At 51.0% G+C, this 14,729-nt stretch overlaps 1 protein-coding gene across 1 annotated transcript in view; it reads right to left on the minus strand.

Annotated features, from left to right (window-relative positions):
- Positions 1–760: 760 nt before the first annotated feature.
- Positions 761–14,729, minus strand: part of Nectin1 (nectin cell adhesion molecule 1) — a 66,692-nt gene continuing 52,723 nt past the window's right edge. Inside the window, exons 5-6 of the mRNA XM_008825998.2 lie at positions 14,464–14,615; positions 761–4,747 (exon numbers count right to left, since the gene is read on the minus strand). Coding sequence (XP_008824220.1) covers positions 4,203–4,747; positions 14,464–14,615 — 697 coding nt within the window. The 3' untranslated portion in view covers positions 761–4,202. The remainder of the gene's footprint in view (positions 4,748–14,463; positions 14,616–14,729) is intronic.

Genomic DNA, 14,729 nt, shown 5'->3' on the forward strand with positions numbered 1-14,729 from the left:
GATCTCAGTGAAAAGAGATGCCACCGGGGGTGAGTAGAAGGGGGCAGTCCCCCTGTCCTCCCACCACGGGGATTGATTTGTCCTGCATTCCAGTCCCGGAGATGGGAAGCAGATGGTGCTGGTGTGGGGTGGAGGAGGGAGTTGAGGAACAAGGAGGCTTTCCCTCCAACCAGCCCCCTGGGAGGGTGGCAAGGCTGGGACCAGGGAGAGCTGTTAGAAGATGGGGCTGGGCTGTATACTCAGAATAGAAGATAAAAGGATAAAGGACCCTGACTCTGTTTCCAGAGATCTGTCTAACACAGCAGGTGCACTGTTTCTAGTTTTCCTCTCCACAGAGTCACAGCAAGGGGACCTGACCAGGAGCAACAGGACTCTAGGGAAGTGGACAAGAGAGGACCTTGGGAAGGTGTGGTGACCAAGTCAAGAGCTCTGAACAGGAGATGTCTGTGGCTCTAGCCAGTGTAGGCTCCCCTCAGCTGTGTCCTTCTGTCCTTTCTTGAAGCTCCCCACCTCCATCCCTTGCCTGCAGAAGCCAACTGTTCCCTGCTGCCACACACAGTCCCTGTCTTCTCATGCAGGGATGGCTCCATAGCGGCCTGTAGGCAACTGGGGACTCCTGCAAGGTGGAGAGCATGGCACCCCAGGGACTCTGAGTCTCTGCCACAGAATCAGGGGTTCTGGCAGCTGCTTGCCTTCCCGGCCTCTTGTTGTGCCCCCTGTAGCTTTGCCCACCCCACTGCAGCAACACGAGACAAATGGGCTTGTTTTAACACTTTATTTATAAAAAAGTACATTTTTTTTCCTCAGTCAGTACATTTTCAACCCATCATTTGTTTTATACAAGTAAAAGGGGGTGAGGCAAACACCCCCTGGGTCAGAACCAGGAGAATCTGCTGGGCTGTCCCCAAGACCAAAGACAAAAAACAGTGACGAAGAAACCAAAGCAAAGGAAGCTAATCACACTCAGAGGTGAGGGTGGCAGCTTCTCCTGGATTTTTGTTTTCATTTGTACAAACAAACAAACAAACAAAACAAAACAAAAGAAAAAAAAACATTTTTTTTCCCAGCCAACAAGCTCATTTCTCACAGCAGGGGTCAGAAGAGCAGCAGAGAGGAGGCTGGAGTCCACAGCTCCTGGCCATCGCTGGCCCAGGGCAGTTTGAGTGACCTGCCCTCACCAGGAGAGGGTTTCAGTTGGCAGTCAGGCTTCGGGAGTCTTTACTTGGATTCCTGAGGCCTGGGAGCACCCCCCTCTTCCCAGGAGAGGGAGTGCAATGTCTGTCCCATCCACCTGACCCAAGTCCTGATTCTTCCACCTTGAGGATGGCAGAAAAGTTATTGCACCAGTGACTGGGATACATGGGGGTGGCTGCCAGAGGGGTACATACCCAAGATTTGGGTCCCTGTCCATCTGTCTTGGGCCCAAGCACAAGGAAATCAGTTTCCTGTAAGGGCTTCTTATTCCTCTGTGCCTATGTGACCACTTGAATGTACGCGTGCACACGTATGCCTGTGCTTGGGTCTGCGGGAGGTGTGTGTGCGCGTGCATGCGTGTATGTGTTCACATGCACTGGGCTTGTGTTCACTGATTCTGTGCTGCTGCTTTTCAGATCCTTCTGGTAAAAGGGGACTCAGGGGGTTGTTGCACATTAGAACAACACCAAAATCTATAGTGGAAACGGGTCCGGGGCAGTGGGGGAGGCAGGATAGGGAAGGTAACAAGAGGTGAGATGACAACTGGAGGGGCCTTGGCACGGTTAACACCAAGTTTATTTTCTTTCCAGCAAAGCAGAGGCTCATCTTGTGCTGGGGGCATGAAGGTAAAGTAGAATGCCCACTTCTATGCTGGGCTGGGTCTCCCTCTGCCAGTTGGCTGTGTCCATGGTCCCACAAACAGTGGGAACATAAGGATTCTCATCCCTAGGCCCCACTGTTGACCCCTGCCTCCTGCTGCATGGACCTTGTAATTTGTGCTTTGCTTGGGGGAAAGGCGTGCAGGTATCTTAAGGGGGGGGGGTGCAGGTGCTTCATCCTGGCCCAGGCCTCCTCCGGCCATTGTAGTGAGGAACAAAGATGAGTCCTTTTAGTCTCGTGGTTCCAGAGGGACAGGAAATGCCTCTATTGGGCAGTCAGGGCCTTGCCTCCTGCCTGTGGGCAAGGGGACCAAGCAGTGGTATGAGGAGTAAGACAGTGATGTGACATGAGAGGGACACTAATACTGCTGGGAGAAGCAGCCCAGCTCCTCATCTCCCTCTGCCCGTGACTAGAGAGGTCCCAGAATTTTCTTCCCCCAACTCTACCCCATTCAGTGTCCCCAATGCCAAGAGAGGAGAGCCACCACAGGGCTGGCATGGCTTCAGACTTCTGCTACGTGGCTACTGGGTGGCCTGGGCTGGGACAAGGGCAATGAAGGCTGGTGAAAGGGTCCCCAGCTGTTGGGCTGAGGGGTGCCAGGGCAGAGATGGTGCTTGGACTGGGGGTTCAATAGCAGCACCAGGGAGGGGAGTAGAGTGAGGGTTGGGGCTCCCTTAGGAAGCCAATGGCAGGGTAGGTCAGTGCCCGTAGGGCACAGAGTGGTCTGTTTCCCTCTCCCCAACACTTGCTATCTCTCAGGGCATGCCACTCTTGGCTGAGTTGGGTGAGATCCTAATATCCAGGCTCTAGGGCTCTTGGAGCCCACTTTGCCCACCCCAGGGCATGGACATGGCCGTCTAGAGTGGGGGGAACCTGGGGGGGGCAGATGGAGGAACTGAGGCACTTTGAGCAGGGGACAGAGGGCTGGGAGTGTCCTTCCTCCATACATACATGGGAATGTCCAGCCCTGGATGGCTGAAGGAGCCAGAGTCCCATTCAAAGAGGGAGTCTGCATGCAAAGAAGGGCCCCTCCATGGTTCCCCCTCATCTCAGCATGGCACCAGGAGAAACTGAGCAGGGATCAGACTGTGGATGAGCAGCAGGTTCCTGGGTGCCCCTGTCCCTGTCCCTTCTGCGAAGCCTGTGACATCTATGTTGGCCTTCGCATGTGAGGTGTTAGCTGTCCTCTTCAGTCTACCAGACGGTGTTTGCAGAGCTTCTCCCACGCAGCTGCCTTCTCCACACAAATACTTCTTTGCCTTGAATTCCCTTCTGGGATCCCAGCCCTGACCTTCCAAGAGAGTCAAGCATTGCTAGCACTTGATAGATAAGGAGAAATCTGAGAAACGTTCACACTGAAAGGAGAGGTTGGGGCCATCCTGATCTTAGCATGGCAGCAGCTGGGAGGTTCATGTTAGCCGTCTCTAGATGCTTCTCTAGGCTGCTCCATCCTTAGCTGGGAAGAGGGATGAGGTGGAGCAGAGGGGTGGGCCTTGGGCAGTGTCCAGCCTAGTTGGGGCATGAGAGCCCTGGGAGAGATGGGCATAGACCCAGTGGTGTGTGCATGGATGTATGTGCACGTGTTGGCAGGCAGAGGCATACAGGAGGTGTGGGCAGAGTCCACCTGGGGTCACCCATTGTGTGGAGAATGGATTAGGGTAAAGGAGAGGGATATATTAGAGTTGGGCCAACTCCACTTTGTAGGCCAGAGGGGGGAAAACAACAACATAAAACCACCCTCACCAGGAAAACACGCTGCCCAGGCCCCAGTAGGAACCCCAGCTCCATCACTTTACAAACAAGACCCTCCTGGATCCTCTGGAGAAGCCCTCATTCCTCTACCTCTTGAGTGTACCAGTTTATGGTGAGGGGCTTCTCTCTGGGAAGAGGAGCAGCGTCTGGGGGTGGGGTGGGGTGCTCTTTATCTTGGAGTCCCCTGTGCCCTCCACCCCCAAAGAAGAGAATACAAACAAATTCCAGTGTTGGGGTGTGGGGGAGGACTAGCTCCCCAAACCCGGGAGGGATGCCCAAGTACACAAGACAAGAACAGGGCTCCCTACATAGAGGGCAGTGGGTGTGGTCCTTAAAGGAAAGATATAACAACACCAAAGCCACAGTTGAACACAACACCATAAGGAAGGGCTCGGGGAAGGAGGAAATAAAAAAACAAAGCCAAGTGGGGTCTGCCCTGGGCTCCCCTGGCTCCCCAGGAGTTTGGGGCTGTTTGAGTGTGGCAGCTGGGTGAGTCTTTGCCCAGCTCCTGGGGCAGTGGGCAGTGGGGGTGGACAGGGGGCGTGCGGGTAGGGGCCAGGGAGAAGTGGGCACAGACAGATGCTCCAGAAGGGGGGCTACACATACCACTCCTTCTTAGAAATGAAAGACCCGTCATTCTGAGAAACCATGTTCTCAGCTAAGTCCAGCTGCTCAGGGTCGTACTGGTAGCCCAGAGTCCGGTCCCCATAGCCGTCCTGACGGGCCTCAGCCTCATCCACAGTGAAGTAGGGCCGCTTGGCATCCTCGTCATATTTGGGGTGGGGACCGCCCACTTTGCGCTCACCCCCTCCACCGCCCTCCTCCTCCTCTTCCTCCTCGTAGCTGCTCCCGCCCAGTGGGCCAGCCTTCTTCTCATCATCAGAGTCATCCGGGTACTGCAGGTTCTGTGCCATAGGTGGGTGATGCTGGGGAATGCCTGCCTTGCTGTAGCCATTGCCGTACACATGCTTCTTGGTACTGTAGTCACCCTTGAAGGTGTGCCGGCGCCGACGCAGGGCTACCACGATCCCTCCGACCACAATCAGCACCAGCAGGACGCTCCCTGCCACGCCCCCAATGATGGCTGTGGGCACCTGCCCTGCTCGCCGCCCATGTTCAGGAGATGGGGTGTAGGGGAATTCTGGATGAGGAAAAGAGAAGGAGGGGACAGTGTTAGCATCTGCTTGTTGGGAGTCAGCAGGAGTGTAGGGAGGCAGGGGAGGGGAAACGCCTGGGAGAGGATGTCCACACCCCAGGTTTGAGCAGTTCTGATTTCAGAGGCCCCTCAGCACTGCACTTCCTAGGGCCCAAGTTATCTAGAGCAAGATAAGGAAGAGGAGATATGCAGCTAACAGTCCCCACAGCACCAGGGCTGCCCATCCTGACTGTCCCTGAAGGTGGTGCCAGCCCCCTCTACCCCATCGTGGTATGGAGACATATATGCAGTGGCTCCCTCTACATGTACCCACCAAATGCCCCTCACTATCATAACCCTGAGGGTGGTCAGCTGTTTACTTTCATTCAATGCACCAGGACACATGTAGGAAGGTTCATCTACCCAAGGCCACCTAGTCAGTGATACAATACTGGTTTTATTTTTTTGCATGTAAACCCTATACATGTCACTTTGCCTGACACTCAGAGGTCATTGTCCTAACAGTGGGAGCCCACTAGGTATTCCAGGACTGCTTTCTTCTGTCTTCAGGGCACAGGGAAAATGAGGTCCCAAGTTTTGGCTCAGTAGATACCCTGTGAGTTCCAATCAGCTGCCAGGGTGCCAGAAACTTAGGGCTGCGGCTTTTGGCTATGGTCTGTCCCTGCAGGGCAAGGTGAAGACCTATTGGTACTGTTAGCTTGGGCCGCAGAGCTGAGACACCCAAAGAGGCAGGCTGTAGCCACAGAGTAGGACCAGGCAGAAAGTGGGTGCTCTGCACCTGTGTATTACAGACCAGGAACATACACGTACGAGCATGTGTAATGGTTCACACCCCTGGTCTGGCACAGTGAATGTGTGCATAGAGTTATGTGGATAATGAGGAGAGAGTAAGCCGGGTATGGTGGCTCACATCTGTAATCTCAGGATTTGAGAGACTAGGGCAGGAAGACTGTTGTGAGTTCAAGCCACATACGCACACACGCACCATATATATATATATATAAAATCTCAAGATTCTGTTTCAAAAAAGCAAAAGTGAAGAAAAAAGAAAAACTAACAATAAAGACAGAATAGAAATGAACAAGGGAATAAAGGTGAGAAACAGAACAGAATGAAAGACTGGAAGATGGAAGGGGAGAGAAGGCTAGGTGGGCGGTTTTTGTTTCAACCTTGCTGCCTTTTCTCTTCCCTTCTTGTCCCTTCCAGGGCCTGGGAGGTGGATGAGTGAAGTCAGGCCAGGCCAGGCCAGGCTAGGCTAGGCCAGAGGCCAAGAGGTCCCAGGCCAAGACTCGGGAAGATGGTTCCTAGTATTACCACAGGGTGGCACTGGAGACCATGACTGGCCTTGGTAAGGAGGAACCAGGGTATAGACCTTGGACAAGCCTGGAAGGTTGTCTACCCCTAACCCCCTCAGCTGTATCTCTTCAGGCCAAGACCATGGTACAGGGTCTGTCTGGGCCCACATGGCTGCTCCTGGGATCCTGCTGCAGCCAACTCACTCCCTGATTCATCATCACTCACTCCATTGGAATCATGCTCCTCCCATGGGTCCAGTGTGAGCGTGTGGGGCACTGTTGGCAGCAGGCAGGAGCAGCGTGGAGGTTCCTGTAGCTTAGGCTGGAAGGGCTAGCAAAAGATAGCATGGGGCCCCCAAAGGGTGAAGGCATTTGCCTTAAGGTCATGTAGCTGAGCTGTGGCCACCCACATGCTCTTGAGCCTGGAACTAGCAGAGAGAAGCAAGAGCCCCAGGACTGGGTTCCCCATTTGTCACCATTTGTCATCTTCAGTGCAGGTTGTTGAGAAACTGGCCATCTATGTTTCCTGACTATCTGTCCCAACTGTCTATCTCTAGAACAGTCTCTGGGAGCCTGAGCCTCAAGCTTCTCTTGTTTGGCTAGGTCCCATCTGCTCACTGCCCTTGGAAAAGAACCATGGTACCATGAGACGCAAGCCACCCCCATATGGGCTGTCCCACAGGCAGATGGGAGGAACCTTATTCATCCATACTCTCCATCTACCTCCCTCTCTTCAGTTCTCTCCAGAAATGAACTTCCACATCTGCCTCCTGTTTTGGGGGCTTTTTTGTTTTTTGGTTTGAGACAAGGTCTCGATATGTAGCCCATGCTGGCTCTGAACCTGTGATCCTCCTGCTTCCTCTTCTTGAGTGCTAAGACTAAAGGTCACCATACCCAGCCTGGCCTGTCTTCATCTGTATACTTCCCCATTCAGTCAGCAAACATACCCTGAGCATCTTTCTTGCTAGTCACAGGATACAAGAAACTCAGTCTTGCTACAGAGCCAAATGGCATGCTTAGAGTCAGAGCAAGCAGCAAACAGACATCAAGGGAGCTGGCAGTAAGGTGCTCAGCAGTGTAGAATAATACTGAGGCATGGACTTAGGCCAGCCTTGAAGGATGGCATAGACTTGGAGAGGCCAAGATAGTAATCATGCTGTCCAGAAGGAGGGACCAGCCTGTTGCTTTTGAACCGTGCCCCTTGTCTTGGATCCCCAGGTTCTCAGCTTTCTTTCTAAGTGTTCTGTCCCCACCTGCACTGCTTGGCTTTCTTCAGCTATCCACAATGGAGGCTTTGCCTCTGGACCTATAGCCCTTGCTCTTTTCTTGTAACAGAGCTGTCTCAATTTCATGTGTTACCTTGATCTTCCTGGCTTTCTAAACCATTTCAAGTGCATAACTCTTGTCCAGCTGCAGAACTGTATCTCTGAAGACCTTTGGGACAGAATTTCCCAAACTGTGCCCTATGGAATCTCAAGCTATTACCTTAGAGGCTCATCAAAAATATTAGGTACAAGCACTTTGAGAAACATTGGCTGAGACAAAGCCCTCCACCTTCTCACACATACGATACTGTTAAGAGAGACATGTAAGACAGAGTGTTTCCCAACTTCCTGGAGTCTGACCTCTATCTTTCTGCCTATCAAACCATCTCAGGGGACAACATTTAGGATTACAGATTTGTGGATCCTGATTTGGAATTCTCACCACCAGCTCAAAACCCATCTGTTCCAACATGGCTGGCCGCCTTCCTGTCTAATTCTCTCATTCAACACACCTCCCCTGGGTCTTCCATTGCCATCACCATTTGTTTATTCTTCTAGCTCAGAATCTCCATCATCTGGCTGGCTCTTCCCATCCATGATCACATTGTTCCACACCAGGTTTTGCTGTTGTAGATTCCCAGGGCCTCCCACTTTCACAGGGTCTCTGTCTTCTTAGCTGTCACACTTACCAGATTAAATTCCCATTGTAAAGACGTGATCATTCCCTATCTCAAAGACCAGCAATGACTCCCCATTGCCTCCTGGGCTTTACAGTCTGGCCTTACATTACAGCTTCTATCATGTAACGTCACCTTGAGTTTGGCCAACTCAATGTCACTGCTGACTGCTATGATTTGAATAATTGTGCTCGTCAAAGGCCCATATATTAAAGGCTTGGTTGCTAGATCATGGCAATCCTGGAAGGTAATAGCACCTTTAGAGGTAGGGCCCACTGGGATGAAGTCCAGACACTGGGGGTGTCCCCTTGAAAGGGATATTGGGACCCTGACCCTTGTCATTTTTTTTTAAATTAGCTGCCATGATGGATGAGCAGGTTCCTCTACTTCATATACTTTCCATGATGCCCTGCCTTACCACAGGCCCCAAAGCAACAGGTCAAACAACCATGGACTTACCATTTTTGAGACTGTAAGCTAAAACAAACCTGGCCTATTTTTAAATTAATTACCCCATAATATTAGTAATCAGAAAGCTGATACATTGTGTTTGCTCTTCCTCCTCCCCCTTCTCTCTCTGTCTCTCTCTGTCTCTCTCTCTCTGTCTCTCTGTTTCTCTCTCTCTCTCTCTCTCTGTGTGTGTGTGTGTGTGTGTGTGTGTGTTACTAGGGATTGAACCTAGAGCCTGGCAAATGCTCAGCAAGTACTCTACCACTAAATTCTATCTTTAGCCCTCTTTTGGCTTCATATTTTGAGACAGGCTCTCACCAAGTTGTCCAGGTCAGGCTTGAATTCATTCTGTAGCCCAGGGAGGCCTTGAACTTATGATCCTCCTGGGTCTCCCAAGTAGCTGGGATTATAGACCCAGGTTCAAGTGAGTTTCTTACTACAAACCTTTACTTGTGCCATGTACCCTGCCAATACTGCCTTTTCTCAACCCTCTCCCCACCGACTGCAACTCTTCAGTCTCTTCATGCAGAAGTCTTTTCTAGCTCACACTTAATCTTTTCTCTGTAGAATTCTTATGTATTAATGGTCTGCATTCCTTACTCTATTTTAAACAATTTCAGATCTCAATGTATTAATTACAAATTAATTGAAAATAAATGAAAATTAGGATTACCACTGTTAGTTTTGTTTCTTTGGTCAGTTTTCAAAATGACTAGCACTCTTCCCTTCAGTAGGCGCAGAGAAAGGGCTGGAGGAAGTGACTGCCTTGTCCTCTGGGGCTGACTCATTGCAGTGAGTAGTTGTATATAACATAAGCTCCAGTCTATGGTTACTTTTGTGCTTTTCCAGCAGAGAACCAATGAAAAATAAAGCGCTCTTACATTTTACGCAGCTAAATTGGATTTTCTGGCCCCAATAGTTACAGCATGGCAGGGTTTACTGTATCATCTGTCTGATGAGAATGGCCGGTGTCCCCAACTACTTTGTAAATTCTAATTTGAAATAAATCTAAACTCCAGCCACGTCTCACCATTCCATCCCAACTACCCTGGTCCAAGACACCATCATCTCTCACCTAGATTATTTATGGCCATTGGCACCTAACTGCTTTCTACCCTTTCCTCTATGGGCTATTTTTGACACAGTAGCCAGTGAGATCCCATTAAAACATGTTATATCTCATCACTACTCTGCCTATAGCCCACCAGTGACTCAGTTTCGCTTTTAGAGAAAGCTCAGAGCTGCAGAGCCTAGAATGTTTTCCATAACCAGGGCCCTGTCCTACTTCTGACATCATCTCCAGAGCTGCAGAGCCCAGAATGTTTTCTGTGACCTGATCCCTGTCCCGATCTCTGACATCATCTTGCCCTGCTTTCCTACAGAGCTCTTCACTAGGCATGGAGCCTTACTCTATCACCTACTTCAGGGCTTGGTTTGAACATCTCTTCCTCATGGACGCTTTCTCCACCATCCTATTTAAAATGGAAACAGATAAGTCCCCTGTCCCTGGCACTGTGACCTTTCTCACTGTTCTTTTTCCCATGTTACCTTCAGGATTATCCTATAGGCTTCACAAGGACAGAGCCTGGCCTGTTTGCTAAGTGTGTAACCCAAATGCCTAGGTCACATGGTGTGTGCCTGGAGTTCAAGAAATCTTTGTGGGACTGGAGAGATGGCTAAGAACGCTAGCTGCTCTTGTTGAGGACCTGGGTTTGGTTCCTAACACCCACATGGCAGCTAACAGCCATCTTTAACTCCAGCTCCAGGGGATCTAACGCCCTCTTCTGGCTTCTGTGGGCATTGGATGCACACGGTGCACTTACATATATGCAGGCAAAAGACTCATATACCTGAAATAAAAATTTTAAAAACGAAATCTTTGTCGAGCAGAAGAACACTTTCTCTCATAGCAAGACTACCTTAGGGTTGACAGTAAGGCTCAGTCTAGGCAGAGCAAGTGTTCAGGTGACACTCAGATAAAGCAGCCTGAGGTGTACTGGGGACTCTTTTTAGTGGAGTGGGAAACAGGAGTAAAGCAATGATTTTGAGAGACTACACTTTGTCCCCAACCAGGTCCTCTACGCCCCCGCCCCCCAAATACCTAGAGGTTTACTTTTCCCTGGGGAACTTTTGGGACCAAAGGGAACCCTTGTTATTTTGACTACTTTAGGGTCAGGCCTATGTAGAGGCAGAGGGATAGCTAACTAAGATGCCAGAGTAAAGGTATAAGGTGAGGCGAGCAGAAGAGAGGAGTAGGTGTGAGGACTCAATTCATGTGTAGGCAGAAGGAATGGAGCATCCTACCCCTCCCCCTCCTTCCCTCCAGCTGTCACAGTCAGCCAGTAGCTCCTGTCTCTGTGCCAGGAACAGAGCCACTAGGGCCACAGCTGGGAGGAAAGGGAAGAGCTGAGCATTGGGATCATTTGCTCTTGCTGGTGGGGGCCCACCCAGCCCCCCTCACATCCTCCTACAAAGTGGCCCACTTGGCCCTGTTCCTGAAGGGTTTCAGTCCTCCCTTGGGGAAACTGGGATGGCCAGGACATCAACGCAATGGGACTTTGCATTCTGGGACCCTGGTTCCCTGACTGAGGTGGGTGGCCTAGTGTGGGGAATCTTTGGATGGATCAGCCGGTGGATGGGAGTTAGTTTACAGTGTGGAGTTAGGATCTGGAGTCAAATAGAATCGCTAACTAAGGCTTGCTTCTACAACCAATGCCTGATACTTCAGCAGGCAGGAAATGGCCTGCATCAGAGCAGGGCAGGAAGCTGTGAAAACTACATCTCCCAGCATGCAGTGTGGCCAGTCACAGGGAAAATGGGAAGGCCTGGGGTCATACCCTGGGAAGCCTTGCAATCTTTCTGAGGCAGCTCTGCATCTTGTCTGACCTTCCAAAAGGGCTCTTTCAAGCTGGAGGAGGCCTGGGTTCTCCCCAAGGTACAGATGCAGCTGTATCTTCAGACTCCCAAACACTGCATTTGCTGGCTTGGAGACAGGCACATTTGCCCTCAGCACAGCCCTGGACTTCCATTTGCACACTCAGCATGCAGACAGTAGCTTGCTTGCTCACACTGGCTCACAAATGCTTACCAAAGAACACACCCACATTCATGTCTGGACATGCATACTTGCAGAAACACTTCCCATGAAAGCCCCCATCATCCTTGGTCCAAAGAACTGGCATGACAGGCATGCCCACGGGGGAGAGGATTCCACTGGTGTGTTGTATGACCTCTTGCCTGACACCCAGAAACTGCTTCTCAGCACAAGAGTCCTGGAAATGGGCTTCTCTGAGGGGCCAGACACTGTGGAAATGTGTTCACAAATTCCACTTGGTTTGTCTCCTCAGCCCTCTCATCCCTATGACCACAGCTTGGGCCTGTTTCACAATAGGGATCACTCACTGTGGAAGCCTCTAACTGGAGTCCTGGTGCCACCACACAGCCATCTGAACACAGTTTAATCCTTGGACTTGCTACACTGCTTTACTGTGACTCCCAGGCCCCACTCTTTCCATCCCTACCACCACTGCACTCTAGCCCCTCTCCTTCCACATGTTTCCCTGCCTGCCCTGGCCCAGAGGCCCAGCTGTTCTTTATTCCCCTCTCCAGATGCACCCAGAGCAAAGCTATTACCTGAACGGATGGCCAGAATGAAAAATTAAATTTCCACTTATCCTTCTCACTCATGCATTTCCTTCAGACCAGTGGGGCTAGAAGCATCGGGCCTGGCTGTGCCCCTTGGGGTAGTCCCTAGGGACTGCAAAGGCCACAGGCTGATGTGGGAAAAAGGGTGACAAGGTCAGCTACCACTCAGAAACTGCATGAGAGGCAGGAACATAAACATCCCAGGAAAAACTTGGGATATCTGGCCGAATCCTTCAGAGGGGGCCGAAGATGTTCCCTGGAGGACTAGCCCTCAGATCCTGGGCCTATTAGGGATTTGGGGAGTGTCATGCTTTTCTAGCTCCTGGCTAATGGATCTTCAGCAACAGAGCCATGGTACAACCTTCTTCCAACTGTAGCCTAGTGATCTAAGACCACCTGGCCTCAAGCCCACTCCACGAATGCAGAAGAGCACACACCACCACACAGGCCTGACTATAGTCTCCTCTTCCTTCCCTTCCTCTCTGCTCCTGGACCTGAGCCCCAGGGAGCAGCCCTGCCCTCATGGCCAGTGCCTTTCCCCTGGGCTTTGGGAGAAGGGAGGCTGCCACTCTCTTGCTTGTCCTCCCTCTGGGGCTGGGTGTACTTGGCCTGACCTGACTGTCTCTGGTCAGTCCTCTTGTGTCATCAATGAGAGGATGCCGTTGGGCCCCTTACTTCCTTCTAATTTCCAGTCAGACACTTCCTCAGAGATCCTCCTGGTGGAGTGAGATGCCATGGTAGCTTTGGTGATCTTCTATTAGGGAAGACATAGCCATATAGGGAATACTCTGTTGTCATTTGGAGAATGGGATATAAGTTTGATTACCTCCACATTGCAGACTGGGAAGCTGAGGCTTAGAAAGGCAAAGGGCTTATTCAAGGCCACATAGCCAAGGGAGAGCCCTTACATGAACACACTCAGGCTAAGTTTGTGCTGGCCCTCAAATGACACTGCCTCCAAATGGTCACACTTCCTGTGGCTACTCCTCACAGAAAGTGGCCCAACTTTTTCTCATCCAACCCCACAGCCTCAGGGCCAGAGCTTAGGTCCCTGTAAGCTCTCATTGAGTTGGTTCCAATTTCTTCCAGAAAGGAGAAGAGTGTGACTCTGTCTTTCCCTTCTGCTTGCCATCCTGTGGGAGCCCCCACACCCTAGCCTGGCAGGCCATCTCAGCTGTTTCCAGGCACGACTCTGACACCTCTACTACAAACAGTCTCAGTGCTAGGGGCAGGGAGTTAAAGAAAACAGCAAGTGACCACACCCTCTTGTTCCCAGGTGACAGGACGGCCCCAAGGACAGGTCAGTACAGACCTGGACAACTCCAGCTGCTCTTTCTGAAGCTATGTTTGGAGCATACCAACAAACAAGTTCTCACTCTCTTGAGACAAAGGCTCAGAGCCAGTGAATCCTTAGTGTTCCCCCAAACCTTGTGTCTGGAACCCAGTTATCACTATCTAGTTTCTTGGAAGTCCAAGGTCACCCTCTGTGCCTGTCATATCCTGTCTACTTTGAGGGCAGCAGGATGATGCCCTTTCCTAGGGTGCTCTTTGTGTCACTTTCTCATCCTGCAGCAGCAAAGGTATGATGCTAGAGATACTCCTTCTTGGGAAGTTTGATGGCAATTTAATCCTCCATGTACTTGTTTTGATGCTCCTACTAATGACAACGATAATGACAGAGGTCACAATGATAATCACAGAGCCCTGGCCATTTACTGACAGACTGAGTTGTGCTGGGTTACGTGACCTACATTATGTGTCATTCTGATGGCTGCCCTTCCTTCAAGGCAGGTCATACTATCCCCATTTTACAGAACAGGCCTGCTCAGGTCATGTCCCAGGTGAAGTCTCCCTGCGGAGCCTCGTAGCACTCGTTCTCCCTGCCTGAATTACTCCATGTGTAGTGACAGAGACAGATGGGGAAAAGAGCAATTCAGTCTCAAGACCCACACATCCAGTGGCTTTTGGTTACGTCCTTGCTCCAGCCTCCACCTCACTTTCTTGTGTTTCGCTTGAGGAAAACCTTACCCTGCGGCTTTAGAGGGTTCCTCAACTTCAGGTACAGAGGTTGGAGTTCACAAGCTCCACCTTCAGACCTGCTCAGCCAAGCCTGGGTGCTAGCGTTCTGCTGTATCCCCCAAACACCATTGCTGCCAATGGCACTTCCTACTCTCTCTGATTAAGGGTCACTCTTGTCTCATATTGCTTTCCAGAAAGTGAAGGAAAAAGGCAAAGAACCATGTTCAAAGTTCCAGGGTGAATCAGGATAAAAAGATACAAACTTCCCAGCATGATGCAAGCAAAAAAGTGGGTACAGCTAGTGGAGGAACCCAAGGATAGGGAAAGGCAGGGGAGATGCAGATTCCTACCTGTGATATTGACTTCTACCTGGCCCGAACGGGTGCCGATGGTGTTGGTGGCCTCACAGATGTAGGTTCCTGCCAGGCTGTAGTTGATGGGTCCCCTGAAGAAGAGGGTTCTGTTCTGGGCCTCTACACCCTTGGGGAGAGAGCCATTCGACCTGCAGGTATTTAAAGACGCAGTGAAGGGTTATGATGTTATGACTCTTCAGCCTCAAGAAGCTGCCCCTGGGACTTCCACTTGGTTCCAGTTCTACCTACCAGACCTTTTGCTG

The sequence above is a fragment of the Nannospalax galili genome, unplaced genomic scaffold (genome assembly GCF_000622305.1).
Source record: "Nannospalax galili isolate Female #2095 unplaced genomic scaffold, S.galili_v1.0 scaffold229, whole genome shotgun sequence".
Taxonomy (NCBI): Eukaryota; Metazoa; Chordata; class Mammalia; order Rodentia; family Spalacidae; genus Nannospalax; species Nannospalax galili.